Source organism: Eleutherodactylus coqui, chromosome 3 (assembly GCF_035609145.1).
Source record: "Eleutherodactylus coqui strain aEleCoq1 chromosome 3, aEleCoq1.hap1, whole genome shotgun sequence".
Lineage (NCBI taxonomy): Eukaryota > Metazoa > Chordata > Amphibia > Anura > Eleutherodactylidae > Eleutherodactylus > Eleutherodactylus coqui.
This window is the reverse complement of record NC_089839.1, coordinates 207550026-207572450: the sequence shown is the minus strand read 5'-3', so window position 1 is coordinate 207572450 and position 22425 is coordinate 207550026. Positions and strand designations below refer to the sequence as shown.

The 22425-nt window shown below is 48.9% G+C and overlaps 1 protein-coding gene across 1 annotated transcript; it reads right to left on the bottom strand.

Annotated features, from left to right (window-relative positions):
* Window positions 1-669: 669 nt before the first annotated feature.
* BAP1 (BRCA1 associated deubiquitinase 1) lies at window positions 670-21608 on the bottom strand. Its single transcript, XM_066596923.1, has 17 exons — window positions 21536-21608; window positions 16878-16907; window positions 14123-14177; window positions 13900-14032; window positions 13704-13823; window positions 13113-13174; window positions 10069-10211; window positions 9249-9327; window positions 9047-9170; window positions 8810-8954; window positions 7409-7569; window positions 7119-7240; window positions 5126-5556; window positions 2698-2816; window positions 1457-1549; window positions 1309-1381; window positions 670-1231 (listed from the first exon to the last, which is right to left on the bottom strand). The coding sequence occupies exons 1-17, from the start codon at window positions 21606-21608 to the stop codon at window positions 1098-1100; spliced, it is 2097 nt and encodes a 698-aa protein (XP_066453020.1). The 3' UTR covers window positions 670-1097.
* Window positions 21609-22425: the final 817 nt, after the last annotated feature.

Below are 22425 nucleotides of genomic sequence, written 5' to 3'. Positions count from 1 at the left end.
GATGACAAGTGGCAGATTTATCATAATCACCTTTTGCAGGCTTCTCCGGGGAAGCTCTAATGATGTAACTGTTGATATATGGACAGTTACGTCACTGGAGTTTTCCCCAGGAAGATGAAGGAAGCTGTGCCTCCATGTACTTGACCACCTAGGGGAAAAGAGACATCATCCTCATTAAAGGGGTTTCCCAGGACATGAGCAAAAAATTACATGGGCTTAAAATGGAGAAAAATTGAATACTCTGCTATCCTGGCAGCTTCCCGTGCAGCCCCGATGCCTGACCAATGCAAGCTGGAAGAGGGGGCGGGTGGTCATGTGCCATTCATTGTGTATGTGACCGCTCAGCCAATCACAGGCTTCAGCGGTGATTCTTTCATGGCTGGGCTGCTGAGGTCTGTGAGAGGCTGAGCAGTGACATGCACAATGAACAGCATGCGACTGCTTCTTCTGGGGTCTGTGCGGCGGGGGCAACATTGGATGGGGGACCGCCGAGATAGGCGAGTATTCAATTTCTCTTCATTTTTAGCTCGTATAATTTTTATTTTCATGTCCTGGAAAATCCCTTTAACACAGTGTAGTGTGTCTTGCACAGTGTTATGTCCCTGCCGGCTGCGCACTCCAGAAACGTCCATGGTCCACCTTGCACACCATATCCCACACACATTTAAGTGGATTTTAGGCAATTTTTTGTGTTTATTACATCACAATAAAAAATAAAAAAACAGCTATAACATACGGTCAAATCTAGCAACTTATCTTAGTGTGATCTGTGGTGATTTGGATGGAACCAGCCAGTCTGGGACCTGCCCGCAGCACAACGCCAGTAATTCTCCAGAAGGAAAAAGTCGTATGACAAGGTTTCTGACACTAAATAACGTGACGCTAAAGTCACATGATGTAAGGGGATGGAGAGGAACGACAACAAAGAAATCAAAGTATACAGGTGGGTGATACAGAACAGGAGTATACATAAGAGATATAAAAACAGTTTATATACATCATTTACATGGGTGTGAATACAGGGGATGGGGTCCTCCCTGCTATTATGGCAATATCCCAGAAATGATTCTGCAGCGGTAAATCTATCCACCACGAAGTCACTGGCGCTTAGCCTTGTATGGACGAGAGCGTTTACGACGATCCGGCTTCCTCTGTTTATGCAGGCGGCCGATGCTGACCCCCTGCCGTCGCCTGACCGATATGTTCTGCTCCACCAAGCTGGCCAGCATGCCTAGGAATGGATGGGAGGTGTTAGTACTCCAGCCCCTGAGCTCAGCCTCCTACCCCACTCCTCACCTGGATCCTTACCTTCCTGAGCCAACATAGAGATGAAGGCGCATATGAACTCGTCGTAGTTGTGTGTCCTTCTCTGGTCATCGATCTGGAAAAATGGGAGGAGAACAGTGAATAAAGCCAAGAGGCGAAATGCAAAAACAAGATCAGCAGCTGAAGGTACCTTGAATTTCTTGCGCTTTTCCAGCTCTTCTCTAAGAGAAGCCTCAGACGTGGAAATTTCAGCTTCCACACACTTCAGTAAAGCTAAGAGTTCCTGCAAGACAACACAATCCACATCAACGGAGACTCTTAACTCCTTCCGTCTCCGTGATGTACATGTACACACAAAGCTGCAGGTTGGGTATGAAGTAGGCTTGGGAGTTGAGCCAGCTGCATACCGGTGAATGCTGGCTGTTTGACACAGCTAACACCTGGCACAATAAGAGCGAGCTCTGATCGGGGCGGTTTGACAGCTTAAATGCGCTGTCAATCCATATCACAGCATGTAAACTGTCAGCTGGTCCATCCTCCAACTCACAAATCAGCCCACCATGATGCGATCACAGGGTGCCGATGGTCATGGTAGTCTTGGACTTAGTGAAACCTCCCAGGCCTGCCATGTATTTAACTCTATTAAGCCCTAATTGTGTCAGGGCTTAAAGGAATATTCCCATTTCGGCTTTTCATGGCCTAGATGGGAAAACCTGGAAGTCCTGTTCCAACCACCAGTAGGAAAGAGCCGAGCACACAGTGCAGCGCCATTTCCGTAGCTCCCATTCACTTCGATGAGAGCTGCAGAAACAGCACTGTGCTAAGCAGGCGACACTTTCCATAGGCTCTGGACAGGTGGCCTTTGCAATGGTTTTCCATCTTGGCTATGAAAAGTCAAGATGGGAATACCCCATTAAGGGTCCTTCAATAGCTGTCCCTGTGGGAGTTACTTTTTCTGTGGCAGTGATGTCCACATGAAGGCAGTGCTGGCCAAGCATGCGCAGTCAGCACTCCATTCATTTCAATGGGGCTGATGGAGATACCTGACTGGATGCCACTCGAGTATCTCTGCAACCCCATTGAAAATGAATGGTGTGATTGCGGAACCAACTCTCCATTTAGTCTCCTCCTCACGGCGGGGGTGCAGTAACCCCACAGTGAGACATATAGGGGACACGGGACCCCCAATATTTAGATCGGCGGGGGTCTCAGCAATGACACCCCCACAATCAGAATGTTATTCCCTATTCTTTGGATAGGGGATAACTTGCAATCTTGGCAAACCCTTTTAATAGGGTTAAATACAGAAGAACCTGGTGCCCAGTTCACAGAATAGTATTAGTCAGTTGGAGATTCTTCTAAATTTGCCAAGTCTGAAAATCAAATCTGGCAAATTGATTCCCTTGATGCATCCAACACAAGAGTCCTCACCTTGGGAGAAAACCGGTCTCCTACAGGAGCGTCTGCGGCTTTACTACGGGATCCATCTGCCTCAGAGTTTTCTCTTCCTTCCTCTAATTTGCTGATTTTAGGGGAAACCTTTCCGGAATCTAAGAATAACGAATATGAAATAACGAATCATTCATGACCTTTTATTAAAAGCTCATTCTTTTGTATTACCAGGCTGATTGGTGGGCTCTGACCTCAGGGGCCCCTGACGGCTCCTCAGATTGGAGGTTTTTCTTTCCAAAGCCAATGATCAAAAGGGCCGCTGTGCATAACTGCGACCACTTCAGTCCTTACCTGCTGGGACTTCTACTGATAAAAAGGTGATGGCATATCCTAGTGACATGCCATTGCTTTGTGATAAGAATGCCCCTTTAAAGGGACTCTGTCAGCAGTTTTGCCAATGTAGGACTGCCTAAAAGCCCCATGTAGGGGCCGGAGGGTATGGCTCAGACATACCCGAGTGTCTGAGGTCAGTATGTGTGGTGTCCATAAAAATTAATTTTTATTCCCTGCTTCTCGCCACCACAAGTGTTCTGGGGATGAGGCAACCTTCTCCTGCACTCTCCTATGTCCAATGATCTGTGGAACAGCTCTGACTGACAGCTGCATCATCCAACCAGGAGACCCAGGGAGAGGACTGGAGGAAGACGCCTCATCCCCACAGCACTTACGGTAGGAAAAAGCAGGAAATAAAAAAAACTAGATAAAAGAAGTCTGGTGCTCTGCCAAAGTGTATTAGAATTCCAAGTCAGGATCTATTTCTGCAATATGCATTTACCGAGTCCTTCCACCATTGAGGTTTATACATCTGCTAGTCTTTGCACTATCAAGGTTTATGACGTATGCTAGTCCTCCAACCATAGCAGCTTATGATATACGCTAGTCATCCCGGCATGGAAGCTTACGTCCTCTACCATAAAAGCTTACGACGTACGCTAGTCCTTTACCATAGAGATTTACAACGCTGGTCCTCCCACCATAAAGGCTTAGGACATGAATGATACAACGTATGCTAGTCCTCTACCATATAGGTTTATGATATATGCTAGTCCTCCCACCATAGAGGCTTACAATGTACACTAGTTCTCTAACCATGAAGGCCTAGGGTGTACGCTAGTCCTCCTACCATGGAAGCTTATGACATATGCTAGTTCTCTATCAGAGACATATGAAGTACGCTTGTCCTCCCGCCATAGCCGCTTACAACGTATACTAGGCCTCCCACCCTGAAGGATTAAGACATACGCTAGTCCTCCTACCATTGAAGCTTACAAAGTATGCTAGTCCTCTCACCATTGAGGCTTACAACGTACACTAGACCTCCCACCATAGAGGCTTACAATGTACGCTAGTGCTCCCACCATGAAGGCTTAGGACATATTCTAGTTCTCCTATCATGGAAGTTTATAAGGTATGTTAGTCCTCTACCATATAGGCTTAGGGACATATGCTCGTTCTCCACCATAGAGGCTTATGATGTACGCTAGTCCTTTACCATAGAAATTTTACAACGCTGGTCCTCCCACCATTAAGGCAATGAAATAGGACCCGAATGCTTACCACGTACGCTAGTCCCCCTCTACCATAGAGGCTTGCCACGTACGCTAGTCCCCCTCTACCATAGAGGCTTGCCACGTACGCTAGTCCCCCTCTACCATAGAGGCTTGCCACGTACGCTAGTCCCCCTCTACCATAGAGGCTTGCCACGTACGCTAGTCCCCCTCTACCATAGAGGCTTGCCACGTACGCTAGTCCCCCTCTACCATAGAGGCTTGCCACGTACGCTAGTCCCCCTCTACCATAGAGGCTTGCCACGTACGCTAGTCCCCCTCTACCATAGAGGCTTGCCACGTACGCTAGTCCCCCTCTACCATAGAGGCTTGCCACGTACTCTAGTCCCCCTCTACCATAGAGGCTTGCCACGTACGCTAGTCCCCCTCTACCATAGAGGCTTGCCACGTACGCTAGTCCCCCTCTACCATAGAGGCTTGCCACGTACGCTAGTCCCCCTCTACCATAGAGGCTTGCCACGTACGCTAGTCCCCCTCTACCATAGAGGCTTGCCACGTACGCTAGTCCCCTACCATAGAGGCTTGCCACGTACGCTAGTCCCCTACCATAGAGGCTTGCCACGTACGCTAGTCCCCTACCATAGAGGCTTGCCACGTACGCTAGTCCCCTACCATAGAGGCTTGCCACGTACGCTAGTCCTCTACCATAGAGGTTACACTGTACGCTAGTAGGCTCATTAGATAAGCTAGTCCTCTGACATAACAGTTTACTACATATGCTAGTTCTCCCACCATAGAGGCTTACAACATATGATAGTCTTGTAAAATGCAACCTATTGCTGCTCAAACCAAAAATAGAGGGCAGACCTTCAGAAGACGCCCTCCTCCGTCATACCCACCCATCCGGCTGAGTGTACAAAGGTGTCCATCTCGGGAGAGGTGCAGAATCCCAGTGCCAACCAGTGGCCCCAGCTCCCGTACCGCTCGGTTGTAACGAACAGAGTCCAATCGCAGAAGCGGCTCCTCCTCTCCAAACAGGACCTTAGAGAGATGAGATGTGACGGGACTGGAGGGTCGTGTGGGGTTGGCAGACCTCAGAGGGGAGCGCAGGGGGGAGTTGAAAGCACTGCCAATTTCTGAAGCAGTGTCTGTACTCTCATTGCTGGGGGTTGGAGATGGTTGAGAATGAGGCGCCGCAGCAGCTGCGGTCTTAATGGAGAGCGGGGAACACAGTTCTTTCTGAGTTTCCTTCAACTTCTCAACCAAGACATTAGCGGGAAGTTCAGGACCTGGAGGTGGCGGCAGAGACTCTGAGCTACTCCTCTTGTACCTGCAGGAAATGAGGAGAGGTTTAACCCCTTATTGACATGCGTGATTTGGAACCGGAGAACATCAACATGGCCGTGTGAGGGCTTATTTTTTGCGTAGTGAGCAGTAGTTTTAATTGGTTCCATTCTTTGGGTACATGTAACACATTGTATAACTTTTACTGTTTGGGTTTTTTTTGAGAGCAGGGAGAAAAAACACAATTTTGCCATTGTTCTTTGTTTGACAGCATTAAGGCCTCATGTCCACTAGAAAAATACAATCCACGCAGAATCAGCGCAGATTTGCTTTAAATGGTATTTTTTTCATGCGGATATCCGCACCTATTGCTAGCATTGTGACAGCAATGTGGCCGATCCGCGTGGAACCCGCTGTAAAATGGAGCATGCCGCTTTTTTTCTCCCATGCGTGAAAAACGTAAATCTATTAAAATGCCATCCGCGGGTGCAAAATTCAGTTTAATTGACCGCGGATGGCCAATGATTCCCTATGGGCAAAATTGAATGCGGATTCCGCAGCGGAATCCTCAATTCAATTTTTGCTAGTGGACATGAGGCCTAATCATGCAGCATAAATGACTTGATACATTTTTTTTGCGGATTGGCACGATTACGATGATTCCAAAATTATATATTTTTTAGATTTTTCCACTTTTGCACAATAAAAACTATTTGAAAAATATAATTTTTTGCATCCTTGTGTTAAAACTCCCATAACTTTTTTTCTCCCATGGATGGAGCTCTAAGAGGGCTTGGTTTTTATGTGAGGAGCTGACGTTTCTATCGGTACCATTTTGGGATAAATATGGCTTTTTTGTTCACTTATATTGCATTTTTTTGGGAAGCAAAATGAACAAAAGCATTTTTGCTCTGTTTTTTTATTTTTTTTTACCCCAACAGCATTTGCCATAAAAAGTGTTCGATTTATTGTATGGGTTGTTACGGATATGACAATATTAAATATATTTTTGTTGTTTTGTTTTTTTTTAAACAAAGAGGGGAAATATGCAAAAATGGTTTTCTTAATTCCTATTTTTTTATGGGTATTTTTTTACCATATTTACTTTCATTTTTTATGTTCCAGTAGGGGACTTGAAGCTGCAATGCTATAATCGATATGCTAATACACTACAATACTTATGTACTGCAATGTATAATTGCCAACATTAGGATCATAGGCCATGGCAGACGCCACTATCTGGCTCCCGGTTGCCATGGCAACTTATTGGCGCTCTGTGATTACAGAGTTAAAGACAGAGCATCTTCCCTTTGTGAACAGTTTACATGTTGCGATCAACATTGACTGCAGCATGTAAGGGGTTAATAGTGGGGATTGGTGTTCTCATCAATCCCCACTGTTGTAGTGGGAGGCCAGCGGTCAATCACAGCCGGCTCTTGCTGTGAATGGTGTGGGTTCAGCTTCTGATCCCACGCCATCCATGGGATATAAGCTTATGTCCTGAGAAGGGAACCGCTTCCCAGCTAGGATATAAGTTTACATCCTGGAGGGGGAAGGGGTTTAAATGGTTGTTTTTTTTAAGGAAGTAGTCAAAGTAACATTACTCACCCTGGATGGGCCGGTGCTCTTGCAGATGTCTCCGTCTCCTCATCCTCGTCTTCATCTGAGTCTGGGGAGGGTGGTGGGATTCCACGAGATCGTCCAACGCCTGCCGCCAAGTCTTCTTCTTCCTGCAGATAGTACATCCATCTTGTTCACAACAATCTATTTTGCTGCCTCCCCCCAAACTCCATAACCCAGGGCACCAATGTTACCCCCCAGCAAGTACATCACCATGTGTAACACAGTAACGCACCTCCTCGTCTACTGGTCCTTCACCTTCTCTCCCTAGCACTGACCTGCATTGGGGACTTGGCATAGTTGTGGTTATCCAGGAAAGCGGGGAGCCGAGGCGCAGGTGCAGTGACTGTGCCCCCGTTATGAGGAACAGCGTTGAGCTTGCTGTATGGATTTGTCGCAGTAGCTCGCTGGACAGATCCTGCGGCATCTCCACTCACATCTGCAACGGGACAGATACCATGTAATCAGAATGTACAGAGTAACCAATTCAAGGGCTTCTCCATCTTTAACCCTTTCCAATCCAATTTGTATCCTGGTTTCCTAGGGGGCTTACTCTTTTTCTGCTGTTATACAACGGTGCTATATGCTGGCTAAAGCCAGTACTGCATGAGGTGACACGTTGGATAGGCTCAGTCAGCAGAGACGCTGGCGATGTACAGTAAGAGAACCGCGACGGACGTCTTCCAACATCGGAGCTGTACAGCCTTAAATCATAATGTCTTTAGAGGTCAGACAGTGGATTGGAAAGGGTTAAACATCACGGTTGACATGTCTACAAGCAACAGACGAAAAGCCTACATCACCCTCGGCAGGCTCCACATCCTTCTCCGCCCTTAGCTCCAAGCTAATTCTGAAGACCTAAGAGGATCTGACAGGCTGGTTGCTAGGCACTTGCTGCCTGACAACCCCAGAGGAAAAAATACTGAGGCTGTTACAATGTATCCCTAGCAACCAGGCTGCATATAAATTCAGGAAGAGAACTTCCTTTAACCCCTTCAGGACCAGTCTATTTTTAGTCTCAAAGTGGTTATCCCAATATAGCAACTTTTCCATGATCTATAGTATAGGGAATAAGTTGCTGATTGTGGGGTCTGACCACTGGGACCCCCACCATCTCCAACAACCTCACCTCAGTATCTCGAAGTGGACCAATGGGACCACCGAAGAGAAAAGAGTGCGACTTGTATTGAAGCCTATGGAAGCCGTCCGGTCGCACGGCACACCCGCAGCTGTACTTCTGTTGTGCCAAAGGACAGCAGGCGTTCAAAAAATAAAAATGTGCACGAGCACATCCACCGGGCCGAAGTAGGAAGACCTGGCCGTGACAGAGGGCAGATCCGCAGCGTCCGGACAGGTAAGTATATCTGATTTTCTGGCCTCATGTCTGCGGGAAAGGGACGACGCGCTGCGGGATTCTACATGGAGAATTCATGCGGGCCCAAATTTCTCTGTGGCCATGAGGCCTTAGGGTTTATTCAGGCATGCTGCTCTGTCTGGCCAGCACTGATCATGTGGATAGCACGGGTTAATCAAAGCAGGTGTAATGTCTTAGACTAATTATGCCAACTAAGCACAGTGTGCATCATGTAGCCAAAGGAGCTGGTACAGCCATCATTATTTGTCCAAGCCTGGAGGGTTGCTTTAACTTCAGGTTACATTTTCATCCAGGGGCCACATACCTGTGGGATTGTTTGAGGCATTAACTGGGTTTGTTCCCTCCTGGGCCGAGGTAGACTTTGCTGGATTTGCCTTTGACTCCTCATTATTTTGACTCTCGGAGGGTTTCTGGGTCTGTATCAGCTCCGGCTGCGTCACTCGGATTAACTAAAGAGAAAGATGGCCGGACAGGATGATAATGTACCAGTTTATAATAATACAAGGCATTAAGAGATAGGGGAAGGGGCTGTTCCTCTCACCTGCTGTAAAGCCTCGAGCACAGTCTGTCTGTTCATCTTTAAGATATTGAGTCGGCTCTCGTATTTCAGCCTCCGATCAGGCACCACAGCCATCAAATTAAAGCGGATGTCATGATACGGCTCACTGTATGGGAAAGAACACAACTTATAGGAAGAAGCCTACAGATGGCATTACCTGTGCATCGCCAACTGGTCACCTTACCCTGCTGTGGCCAGTCCGATTCTCTCCATAATAACCCTGCGAGCTTTGTCTGTCCACTCCTCGTCCTCCGCCCAGGGACCTGACAACAATAATGACATGAACTCGGGGTGACGAGGGTCAAATCCTAGAAAGCTTTTATGCAGACCACAGGCTGCCAACTTAACGGGCCGGTGTCCAGGCTCCTGTTCATAAGCCTTAATTATTGTACACTTAAAGGGCTTGTTCCACAATTGCAAGTTCTCCCTTCCTCACAGGAGATCCATAAGATAAGGGATAACTTGCTGATTGGTGGGAATCTCATTGCTGAGACCTCCAACAATCTCAAGAATGGGGATCCTCTGTCGTCCATCCTCCTCATTGCAGGGTTACTGCACCCCATCCCAGTGAGGAGGAGAATTAAGGGGGGTGCTGGTCGTGCAAATGCACTAGTACTCTATTCACTTTCAATGGAACTGTGGAGATAGCTGAGCGGCACCCGCTTTGGTATTTCTGTCAGCCCCATTGAAATTAATGGAGCGCTGACTGTGCAGGCTCCCTTCATGCTGACATCAATGCAGGGGAAGAGAAGAAACCCTCGGAGTGACAGGCAGAGCAGGACTCGGGAGTCCCGTTCTGCAGATCAGCGGGGGTCTCAGCAGTGAGACCCCACCAATTAGCAAGTTGTCCCTTATCCTGTGGATAGGAAATACCTTGCAATTGTGCTACAACTCCAAGATACTGTGTCTCTCTTTTTCACCATTTTCAAGATCTCTGCTTGCAGTCAGTAAATGGATGCTAGAGTTAGCACTCGCTAGAAGATCTTCTGATGTAATGCTCTCACCATGATCAATAGGGTAAACCTTCAGGCCATCCAGCTCAAACAAGCGTCCCTTAATGGGAACGTAACTGACGAAGTGAAACGCCTCCATGGTGCGCACTGCGCTGATACCGTTCTGCTTTTCTGGCAGGTGACGCGGCTCCGGCCTGCGGGAGGAAAGAGAGGGTTAATATCTGTCCCAACCATTCTCAGGCTTAATCACTGTGCAATTAGGGTTTCTGCAACTTTCTAATAGGCCGAGTTTCAACATATTCAAGATCTCTCTTTACTATCAGTGAATTGGAGGACTTGTTTATATTCAGAGGCTATAGACGGCAGATCTAGTCCTTCTCACACAGCTGACTGTTTGGTACACTGTATCAGCGTAGGCAATTCTCTGTGAGCTAAACCCAGCACCTGAGCGCTCTTTTCCATTATAATGAGCCCACTGGCTGTGTGCAGGACTTGGGCTTCTAGGTCTCAAGCAGCAACTGTCATGAGCCACCTGGGAAAATGACCGGAAAATAACCACACGTGCATCCTGGAAGAGAACCCCAGCGGACCTCCGGACTGGCGCAGATCAGAAATGCATAGGGTGATGTAGACGACTCCAGGGAAAAGAGGGGTGTCACCGGCCACCCCTTTCAGTTTGGAGCAGTGGCTGCAGGGAGAATGTAGTATTGCATGACAGCCATTTATTTGAGTCTGTATGGCTCATAAAAGGGGTCCCGTGTGCGGAAGCTCCCTCTATGACATCCATATGCCTTAACAGACAATCCCTTTAACTCCTTGCCAACCACCAGACAGCTATATACATCCTAACTGTCTATGCTCTGTACAGTTAGGACACATATATTGACATCAGTGGTATATGCTGAGCCCACTTTATATATAGCTGGTGTTGGCTGTCTTTGATAGCCAACTCCAGGCTGCAATGGCCGCAATCAGAGATAACTCCGATAGCGGCTGTTAAACTTTAAAAAGGAGCCTGTCAACCCCTATGAGCCCCATAAACTATGCTATGGGGCTCAAAAGGTGAGTGAACAGAGGGACCAGGAAGCTGCCCCGCAATGAGATCATGGGGTGCTGTCCAAATGCCATGGCAGCACTGGGCCTTCTGGGGGCCTCCAGGGCTGCCATGATTGTTTGCTTATTAAGATGTGTGGCACGTCTTAAATGAATGCTGGTTAAAATACAGTATAATGCAATACTACAGTATTGCTTTATACCAGACCTGGGCAAAGCACGGCCCGCGGGCCACATCCGGCCCGCTGAATAGCTCGGACCGGCCCGCAAAGAGTGTCCTGGTGACTCACCAATGAGTCCGGTGTCAGCAACGGGAAGCAGCGAAACTAAGGGCTCATGTCCACGGGGAAAATCGGGCCCGCTACGGATTCTACATGTAGAATCTGCAGCGGGTCCCTCCTGCCCCGCGGACGTGAGCGCTGAAAATAACAATAAAAAGGAATTTACCTATCCGTAGCGGGCGGCGAAGCTCTGCTCTTCCTCACGGCCGGATCTTCTTTTTCGGCCGGCGGATGAATTCCTTACGCCGCCGGCACGTCGTCGACGTGCCGCGCGCATGCGCCGGGCACATCCGCCAAGCCGAAGCAAGGGAGATGCGGCCGTGAGGAAGAGAAGAGCTTCGCGGCCCGCTGCGGGTGAGTAAATCCTTGAAATTCCTATTTTAGGTCTCCCGCGGATCCGGACGGCTTCCATAGGCTTCAATAGGCTTCAATAGAAGCCCGCGGGAGCCGACCCCGCGGGAGACCCGCACGAAAATGGAGCATGGTCCAGATTTTTTCATGCTCCATTTTTTTTAAAATCCCTTTTATTGACGATCCGCGGGTATTTATCTACCCGCGGGTGGTCAATGCATCCCTATGGGGTGCGGATCCGCGCGCGGGAGATCCGCTGCGGATTTTAAATCTCATTTTGCCCGTGGACATGAGCCCTAAGTGATGCCACTGTAACTTCTGAGTGGAGATGGGAGTGCTCCTTACCGCTCCCCTCTCCATTGGCAGACACGGGGGCCGCGCCGTAAAACGGGGTGAAACACCGGGTGTTCACCGCGCCGTATTACAGCGCCATTCATTTTCAATAGCGGCCGTATTCTGGCCGCAAATCGGGCGGCTGGAATACGGCCCCATTAAGGCAATGTGCATGGAGCCTTCGTATGTTGGTCTGGCCCTCTAAAACCATTCCAATTTCTCATGTGGCCCCATGGGAAAATTAATTGCCCACCCCTGCTTTATACTGTATAAGTGATCAAACTGTCAAAAATTCAAGTACCCTATGGAGACTATAAAAAATAAATAAGGTAAAATAAGTAAAACGAAAAAAAAAACCCTTATCTTAGCTGTCGCATAAAAAAATTTAAATTAGTATTGCAGTGTCCAAAAAAGTCAATTTTATTAAAAACCAGCATGGTGAAGGTCTGAAAAAAATACGCAAAGCCAAAATTAGGGTGGCTTCAGACGACCGTAATCGGCTGGGTTTTCACGCCCGACCGATATACGGTGTCTCTCTCTGCAGGGGGAGGAGGCTGGAAGAGTCGGGAGCAGTGCTCTGAGCTCCCTCTCCGCCCCTCGGCACTATTTGCAATGGGAACGGCAGGACAGGGTGGAGCTGAGTGCCGAGATTTAGCTCCGCCCCCATTATGAAGAGATCAAAAGATGGCGACAGATAATATTTAAATTTTCTTAAGTACAACATAAACTACATACATTTGGTATCACCGTAACCGTATAGAACCACTGAATAAAGATAACATGTTAGTTGTAATGCACTGTAAATGCCGTAAAAATACACCCCCTAAAACGGCACAATTGTGTTTTTTCATTTCACCCCACTTAGAAATGTTTTAAAGGTCTTCCAATACATTATATGGTATATTAAAGGTACAACTCATCCCGCAAAAAAAAAAAGCCCTCATGTAGGCATGTCACCGGAAAAAGTAAAAAATAATTTAAAAATGAGAACAACAAAAATGGCTGAAGCAGTAAAGGGTTAATGGGACAGCAGTTCTACAGGGAAGCGAAATTGTGTGTGTGCGTTCTGGGACGTACCTTGCATGGCTGTTGTGAGCTTTTGCCAGTTCTGGAGCATTCCCGATGGCGTAACCTTTACTCTGAGAGAGAAGAACGTACACAGTGACTGCGAAGAATATGGAGACCCGAACATGCCAAATCTGCCTGGTTTCACAGGGCTATTCTCCTTCTCCCATATCACTGCTGCAGGTTGAGGCTCTTCAGGTGCTGTGAAACTGCAACTCCCAACATGCTGACTGTTTCCACTATCTTGGGAGGGGATCCATGTAGGAAGCACTTTTTGGCGTGGATCCACATGCAGAACTTGCCTCGTTACGGAATTCCAAAATTCAAAATCGTCTTTCTGCGTCAAAAAGTGACAGATCACTTCTTGACACGTAAACATTTGTTTCTGCGTTGAAATTCTGTCTGCAGATTTTGCCCATTAACTGCTTATATTCTGCGTGAGGATCCGCACCAAAAGACATGGATTTTGATGGTTTTTTTTAGGCAGAATACACACCATTAGCATTTTTTCCTATAGCTATATACTACAGCAGTTGTGTGCAATCTGTGCAACTACAACTCCCAGCATGTTATGATTGGGTACGGTACTGGCTGGAATATTACCTCTGGGCTGAACCCTTTGGTGAAGTCCTTTATGCGGCTCAACGTCGGCCCCAGGTGAACCCCGCTGCAGTTCAGCAGGACGCTCAGGAGGGCGTGAGTGGCGCAGGAATTAGGGATCAGCTGTGAAAGAAGGAAAACCGGATGAGAAGGTGAAGGTGGAATTAAAGATTGTGGACACCATCATCTTGCTACTCACCTGATGTGCAAAGAACATGTTGTTGACCACCTCGTCCTCCATGACTGACGTGTCGTCCAGCAGGGTGGACACTTTCCTGCGTGAGCGCCGCTCCTCGATCCATTTGAACAGGAAGATGAAGCCGTAAACGGGCCTGTGTGAGAGGGGAAGAGAAGAGTAACAGTCAGAAAGGAGTATATGGGTATCAGGAGGGTCACGCGGACAATGGATGCGCTCAGCATACCCCGGGCACTTGCTCTGCAGGTCATAGATCTCTTCCACCTGCACGCCCTTCACACCTGGGGGGAGACAGAACAGGAGAATGGAAGTGACATCATCTCCAACCTCAACCGTGCTATAATAATCATGCACTTCTATATCCCGCCCACATTATAACTCCGCACTTTTATATCCTGCCCACATTATAACCGCGCTCTTCTATATCTTCCCCTTCACACATCATAACCGCACTCTTCTATATCCTCCCCTCCGACATCATAACAGCGCACGTCCATATCCCTCCGACATCATAACCGCGCACGTCCATATCCCTCCGGCATCATAACCGCGCGCGTCCATATCCCTCCGGCATCATAACCGCGCGCGTCCATATCCCTCCGACATCATAACCGCGCGCGTCCATATCCCTCCGACATCATAACCGCGCGCGTCCATATCCCTTCGACATCATAACCGCGCGCGTCCATATCCCTCCGACATCATAACCGCGCGCGTCCATATCCCTCCGACATTATAACCGCGCGCGTCCATATCCCTCCGACATTATAACCGCGCGCGTCCATATCCCTCCGACATTATAACCGCGCGCGTCCATATCCCTCCGACATTATAACCGCGCGCGTCCATATCCCTCCGACATTATAACCGCGCGCGTCCATATCCCTCCGACATTATAACCGCGCGCGTCCATATCCCTCCGACATTATAACCGCGCGCGTCCATATCCCTCCGACATTATAACCGCGCGCGTCCATATCCCTCCGACATTATAACCGCGCGCGTCCATATCCCTCCGACATTATAACCGCGCGCGTCCATATCCCTCCGACATTATAACCGCGCGCGTCCATATCCCTCCGACATTATAACCGCGCGCGTCCATATCCCTCCGACATTATAACCGCGCGCGTCCATATCCCTCCGACATTATAACCGCGCGCGTCCATATCCCTCCGACATTATAACCGCGCGCGTCCATATCCCTCCGACATTATAACCGCGCGCGTCCATATCCCTCCGACATTATAACCGCGCGCGTCCATATCCCTCCGACATTATAACCGCGCGCGTCCATATCCCTCCGACATTATAACCGCGCGCGTCCATATCCCTCCGACATTATAACCGCGCGCGTCCATATCCCTCCGACATTATAACCGCGCGCGTCCATATCCCTCCGACATTATAACCGCGCGCGTCCATATCCCTCCGACATTATAACCGCGCGCGTCCATATCCCTCCGTCATTATAACCGCGCGCGTCCATATCCCTCCGACATTATAACCGCGCGCGTCCATATCCCTCCGACATTATAACCGCGCGTGTCCATATCCCTCCGACATTATAACCGCGCTCTTTTATATCCCTCTGACAGCATAACAGCACTCTTCTATATTTCGTCAATATTATAATCGCGCTCTTCTACATCTCTCCAACATTATAACCGCAGCCTTCTATACTCCCATCACATTATGGCTGCGCTCTTCTATATCCCCCCCATATTATGGCTGCGCTCTTCTATATCCCCCCCATATTATGGCTGCGCTCTTCTATATCCCCCCCATATTATGGCTGCGCTCTTCTATATCCCCCCCATATTATGGCTGCGCTCTTCTATATCCCCCCCATATTATGGCTGCGCTCTTCTATATCCCCCCCGATATTATGGCTGCGCTCTTCTATATCCCCCCCATATTATGGCTGCGCTCTTCTATATCCCCCCCATATTATGGCTGCGCTCTTCTATATCCCCCCCATATTATGGCTGCGCTCTTCTATATCCCCCCCATATTATGGCTGCGCTCTTCTATATCCCCCCCATATTATGGCTGCGCTCTTCTATATCCCCCCCCATATTATGGCTGCGCTCTTCTATATCCCCCCCATATTATGGCTGCGCTCTTCTATATCCCCCACCCACACACACACACTATAACTGCGCTCTTCTATATCCCCCCCATATTATGGCTGCGCTCTTCTATATCCCCCCCCCATATTATGGCTGAGCTCTTCTATATCCCCCCCATATTATGGCTGAGCTCTTCTATATCCCCCCCATATTATGGCTGAGCTCTTCTATATCCCCCCCATATTATGGCTGCGCTCTTCTATATCCCCCACCCACACACACTATAACTGCGCTCTTTTATATCCCCCCCATATTATGGCTGCGCTCTTCTATATCCCCCCCATATTATGGCTGAGCTCTTCTATATCCCCCCCATATTATGGCTGCGCTCTTCTATATCCCCCCCATATTATGGCTGCGCTCTTCTATATCCCCCCCCATATTATGGCTGAGCTCTTCTATATCCCCCCCATATTATGGCTGAGCTCTTCTATATCCCCCACCCACACACACTATAACTGCGCTCTTCTATATCCCCCCCATATTATGGCTGCGCTCTTCTATATCCCCCCCATATTATGGCTGCGCTCTTCTATATCCCCCCCATATTATGGCTGCGCTCTTCTATATCCCCCCCATATTATGGCTGAGCTCTTCTATATCCCCCACCCACACACACTATAACTGCGCTCTTCTATATCCTACCATTATAAACCTCACAGTCTGCAGGCACTTGGATGACATCTACAGTTATATAGAAATTGTGAACAGGAAACTGGAGACCCAAATACAGGAGGGGTGGCAGACGGTACCCTGAGCTGCAGTGTATAAACTCCAATGCACTGCAGCGAGGGGCGGTAGTGATTGGCAACAACCTCCCGTTAAAAAACCGCTAACATAATCACTCACCAAAATCCTCCACCAGCAACGTAAATAACCCTAGAATACAGAAAAAGAGGAGGTCAAATCTATATACACCTCCAATGCCAATAGTTATATACATGCATGTGACGTCACTAAATGTTATATACGTCCCTCTAATATCAGTAGATGGCTACGTAGGTCCCCCTGATGTTAGTATAGGGCTGATTCCACTAGACGACTATACATTCCTATGATGGCTATATACAAGGTCTGTGATGTCAGTAAATGGTTATAAACGCCCCTCTGATGTCACTAGATGACTATATAAAGCCTCTCCTGTCAGTAGCTGTATGTACCCTGTGACTTACGTATCGTGTAACATCAGTAAATAGTTACATAATGGCAGTAAATGGTTGCCCGCATCCTCTGATGTCAGTAATGGCTGTTTGCGTCCTGTGTTCATAGTAAATACATACTAATACCATGTTTTCCCGAAAATAACACAGTGTCATATTAATTTTTGTCCAAAATGTTTAACTTTTTCCTACATGTATAGCTGCCTGGACACTATTTAAATTGACTTTTTTAATTAACTGATAGCAGGGCTTAATTTTGGAGTGGGGCTTATATTTCAAGCATCCTCAAAAAGCCTGAAAAATCATTTTGCATGGTCAACAATTGTGGAAAATCATGCTATGTCTTATTTTCAGGGTATGTCTTATTTACAGGGAAACGGTATTATACAGTCTGTCTGTAACCTTTTCACGGAAAAACCGCTGAACCGATTTTGATTAAATTTGTCAGGGAGAGCGTTGTCTAGGGAGCGCGACAAGACACATGTATTTGGTGATGCGCAGGCGCACCTTCGCGTCACCACTGGCATCCCCAAACAGGCAGACATGTGAGGTCAGACATTGTTGCAGCATGCATGTGATTACGTTAGCAGGGATACCCCACCTGAACAGAAGACACATTAATAGAGATGAGGGAACCTACTCGTTTCGAGTAATTACTGGATCGAGCACCGCGATTTTTGAGTACTTCCGTACTCGTGTGAAAAGATTTGGGGGATGCCGGGGGGCGAGGGGGAGCCCTCTCTCTCTCCCTCTCCCCCCCACTCCCCGCTGCAACCCCCCACTCACCCACGCGGCCCCCCCGAATCTTTTCGCCCGAGTACAGAAGTACTCGAAAATCGCGGCGCTCGGGCGAAAAAGGGGCGTGGCCGAGTAGGTTCGCTCATCTCTACACATTAACAAGGATTGAGATTTGAACTAAAATCTGTGTTGCCCGTAGCAACCAATCACAGCGCAGCTTTTATTTTAGCTCAGCAGTATAAGAAATGGTTTCCTTTTGATAATCGTACTTCCTATCCATTTTTGGTCTTCTTTTAATCTGCCGCACAAGTCAGATGTAGCTCCAGCTGTGACAATTACTAGAGCCCAAGAATCTGATGACCGCGCCGAGGCAAGGCGGCATCTACAAGCTGGAAGACCAGCTGCTCTTAGAGCAGTAGAGCCCCCGGACTCTAGATTATAAGCGTCACGCATCCCTCAGAGCTACAGAGACATTGGAGCAGTCTCAGGGCCGCTGAGCGTCACACATCCCTCAGAGCTACAGAGACATTGGAGCAGTCTCAGGGCCGCTGAGCGTCACGCATCCCTCAGAGCTACAGAGACATTGGAGCAGTCTCAGGGCCGCTGAGCGTCACACATCCCTCAGAGCTACAGAGACATTGGAGCAGTCTCAGGGCCGCTGAGCGTCGTGCATCCCTCAGAGCTACAGAGACATTGGAGCAGTCTCAGGGCCGCTGAGCGTCACACATCCCTCAGAGCTACAGAGACATTGGAGCAGTCTCAGGGCCGCTGAGCGTCACGCATCTCTCAGAGCTACAGAGACATTGGAGCAGTCTCAGGGCCGCTGAGCGTCACGCATCCCTCAGAGCTACAGAGACATTGGAGCAGTCTCAGGGCCGCTGAGCGTCACGCATCCCTCAGAGCTACAGAGACATTGGAGCAGTCTCAGGGCCGCTGAGCGTCACACATCCCTCAGAGCTACAGAGACATTGGAGCAGTCTCAGGGCCGCTGAGCGTCACGCATCCCTCAGAGCTACAGAGACATTGGCGCAGTCTCAGGGCCGCTGAGCGTCGTGCATCCCTCAAAGCTACAGAGACATTGGAGCAGTCTCAGGGCCGCTGAGCGTCACGCATCCCTCAGAACTACAGAGACATTGGAGCAGTCTCAGGGCCGCTGAGCGTCGTGCATCCCTCAGAGCTACAGAGACATTGGAGCAGTCTCAGGGCCGCTGAGCGTCACACATCCCTCAGAGCTACAGAGACATTGGAGCAGTCTCAGGGCCGCTGAGCGTCGTGCATCCCTCAGAGCTACAGAGACATTGGAGCAGTCTCAGGGCCGCTGAGCGTCACACATCCCTCAGAGCTACAGAGACATTGGAGCAGTCTCAGGGCCGCTGAGCGTCACGCATCTCTCAGAGCTACAGAGACATTGGAGCAGTCTCAGGGCCGCTGAGCGTCACGCATCCCTCAGAGCTACAGAGACATTGGAGCAGTCTCAGGGCCGCTGAGCGTCACGCATCCCTCAGAGCTACAGAGACATTGGAGCAGTCTCAGGGCCGCTGAGCGTCACACATCCCTCAGAGCTACAGAGACATTGGAGCAGTCTCAGGGCCGCTGAGCGTCACGCATCCCTCAGAGCTACAGAGACATTGGCGCAGTCTCAGGGCCGCTGAGCGTCGTGCATCCCTCAGAGCTACAGAGACATTGGAGCAGTCTCAGGGCCGCTGAGCGTCGTGCATCCCTCAAAGCTACAGAGACATTGGAGCAGTCTCAGGGCCGCTGAGCGTCACGCATCCCTCAGAGCTACAGAGACATCGGAGCAGTCTCAGGGCCGCTGAGCGTCACGCATCTCTCAGAGCTACAGAGACATCGGAGCAGTCTCAGGGCCGCTGAGCGTCACGCATCCCTCAGAGCTACAGAGACATTGGAGCAGTCTCAGGGCCACTGAGCGTCGTGCATCCCTCAGAGCTACAGAGACATTGGAGCAGTCTCAGGGCCGCTGAGCGTCGTGCATCCCTCAGAGCTACAGAGACATTGGAGCAGTCTCAGGGCCGCTGAGCGTCGTGCATCCCTCAGAGCTACAGAGACATTGGAGCAGTCTCAGGGCCGCTGAGCGTCGTGCATCCCTCAGAGCTACAGAGACATTGGAGCAGTCTCAGGGCCGCTGAGCGTCGTGCATCTCTCAGAGCTACAGAGACATTGGAGCAGTCTCAGGGCCGCTGAGCGTCGTGCATCTCTCAGAGCTACAGAGACATTGGAGCAGTCTCAGGGCCGCTGAGCGTCGTGCATCTCTCAGAGCTACAGAGACATTGGAGCAGTCTCAGGGCCGCTGAGCGTCGTGCATCTCTCAGAGCTACAGAGACATTGGAGCAGTCTCAGGGCCGCTGAGCGTCACGCATCTCTCAGAGCTACAGAGACATTGGAGCAGTCTCAGGGCCGCTGAGCGTCACGCATCTCTCAGAGCTACAGAGACATTGGAGCAGTCTCAGGGCCGCTGAGCGTCACGCATCTCTCAGAGCTACAGAGACATTGGAGCAGTCTCAGGGCCGCTGAGCGTCACGCATCTCTCAGAGCTACAGAGACATTGGAGCAGTCTCAGGGCCGCTGAGCGTTACACATTCCTTAGAGCAGAGAAAAAATACAAATTCCTGGCTGACGAAGTCGTGTAACAAACCAGTATACTATACGTCTGATGTTAGTACATGGTTATATATGTGCTGTCATGTCAGTAAATGTTTATATGCCTTTACAGGTGTCACTAGATCGCTATATGCATCCTGCAATGTCAGTAAGTGGTTCTATACATCCTCTGATGGCACTAGATTGACCTTACACCCTCCAAAGGTCAGTAATCCTTTCGGTCTTGTGTGATGTCAGCAGATGGTTATATACTTCCTCCGATATAAGTAGCTATATACATCCTTCTGATGTCAGCGAACTGTTATATATGTCCCTCTGATTTCAATGGATATCACTAAGTAGTTATATATAACCTGTGTTGTCACTATGTAACTATAGATGTCCTGTGATGTCACTAAGTAGTTATAGACACCCTGTGATGTCACTAAGTAGTTATATAGTGACATCAGAGGTTAAATATAACTACAGACATCCCGTGATGTCACTATGTAACTACAGACGTCCCGTGATGTCACTATGTAACTACAGACGTCCCGTGATGTCACTATGTAACTACAGACGTCCCGTGATGTCACTAAGTACTTATAGACATCCTGTGATGTCACTAAGTAGTTATATATCCTGTGATGTCACTAAATAGCTATAGACGTCCTGTGATGTCACTAAGCAGTTATATATAACCTGTGATGTCACTATGTAGTTATAGACTTCCTGTGATGTCATTGAGCAGTTATATATGTCCTGTGATGTCACTAAGTAGTTATAAATAACCTGTGATGTCACTAAGTAGCTATAGACATCCTGTGAGATCAGTAGATGGTTGTATACATCTCTGATGTCACTAAGTAGCTATATACGTCCTGTGATGTCGGTAATGCTCATACACATTCCCTGATGTTAGTACAAAATTATATACGTCCCTCTGGTGTGAGTAGATGGTTATATACATGCTGTGGTGATGTCAGTCGCTGTATACTGCGCCCCGGGTACCTGGGTCACTCTCCAGCTCTAACCAGCCTTTATTCATGTTGTCTCCTCCATGCCTCCGAGGCTCTGACGTCATGCAGTGCGCCGGATGTGTAGTGAGTAAACACACAGAGGTGACGTCACGCTCCCACCGCAGATTCCGGAGCTGCTACGTCCCCTGGTCGCAGGCGGCAGCCATGTTTGTGTCGGCAGTTATCATTGTGTCAGGCGAGTGAGACCTTCTATAAAATGGCCGCAGGAGGAGAGTTCTGCAGACAGCAAAGGATAAGAGTCTAGTCAGGAACAAGCGCTCTAGCGGGAGTGCTGCAGGTCATGTGTTTACCCGAAGTGCAGCGGCGGCCATTTTGGTTACGGGCACAATAATGTTTTTCTCCTGCATTATCCTGCAGGATTGTTTGTTCCATCAGAAATCCCCAGCAAACCTCTCAGTAGACCCTCAAGTTACAGGAGGGGACAAAAACTGTTAGCAGGCCAGGCTCCAGTGATAGAGGACAGGTGTGGCGTCAGCGGACGGGCGGTGTTAATTTTTGTTGTTGAGTGTGATGTAAAGTTAATGATGAGAATCTTCATTGTGTAGCAGAACTACTTCTCCAGCCGCACACGGTGAGGGATGTGGGGAGTTATAGTTCCACAACAGCTGAAGCTCCTCGTGATGAAACGCACGCCGCCTGAAAGTCTAACACTAAGGGTGCGTTCACATGAGCGCATAAACAGCGCGTTTTTGCGCCCAATCGTATAAACGTGACCATCTGAGGCATTGGTTTCCAATGTATTCGTTCGCACGGGCGATTTTACGGCGCGTAAAAACGGCAACCCGAAAAAAAAACGGAACATATGCGACCGAAATATGCGCCAACGCATATTCGATGGCCGAAAAGATAGTTTGCAAAGTA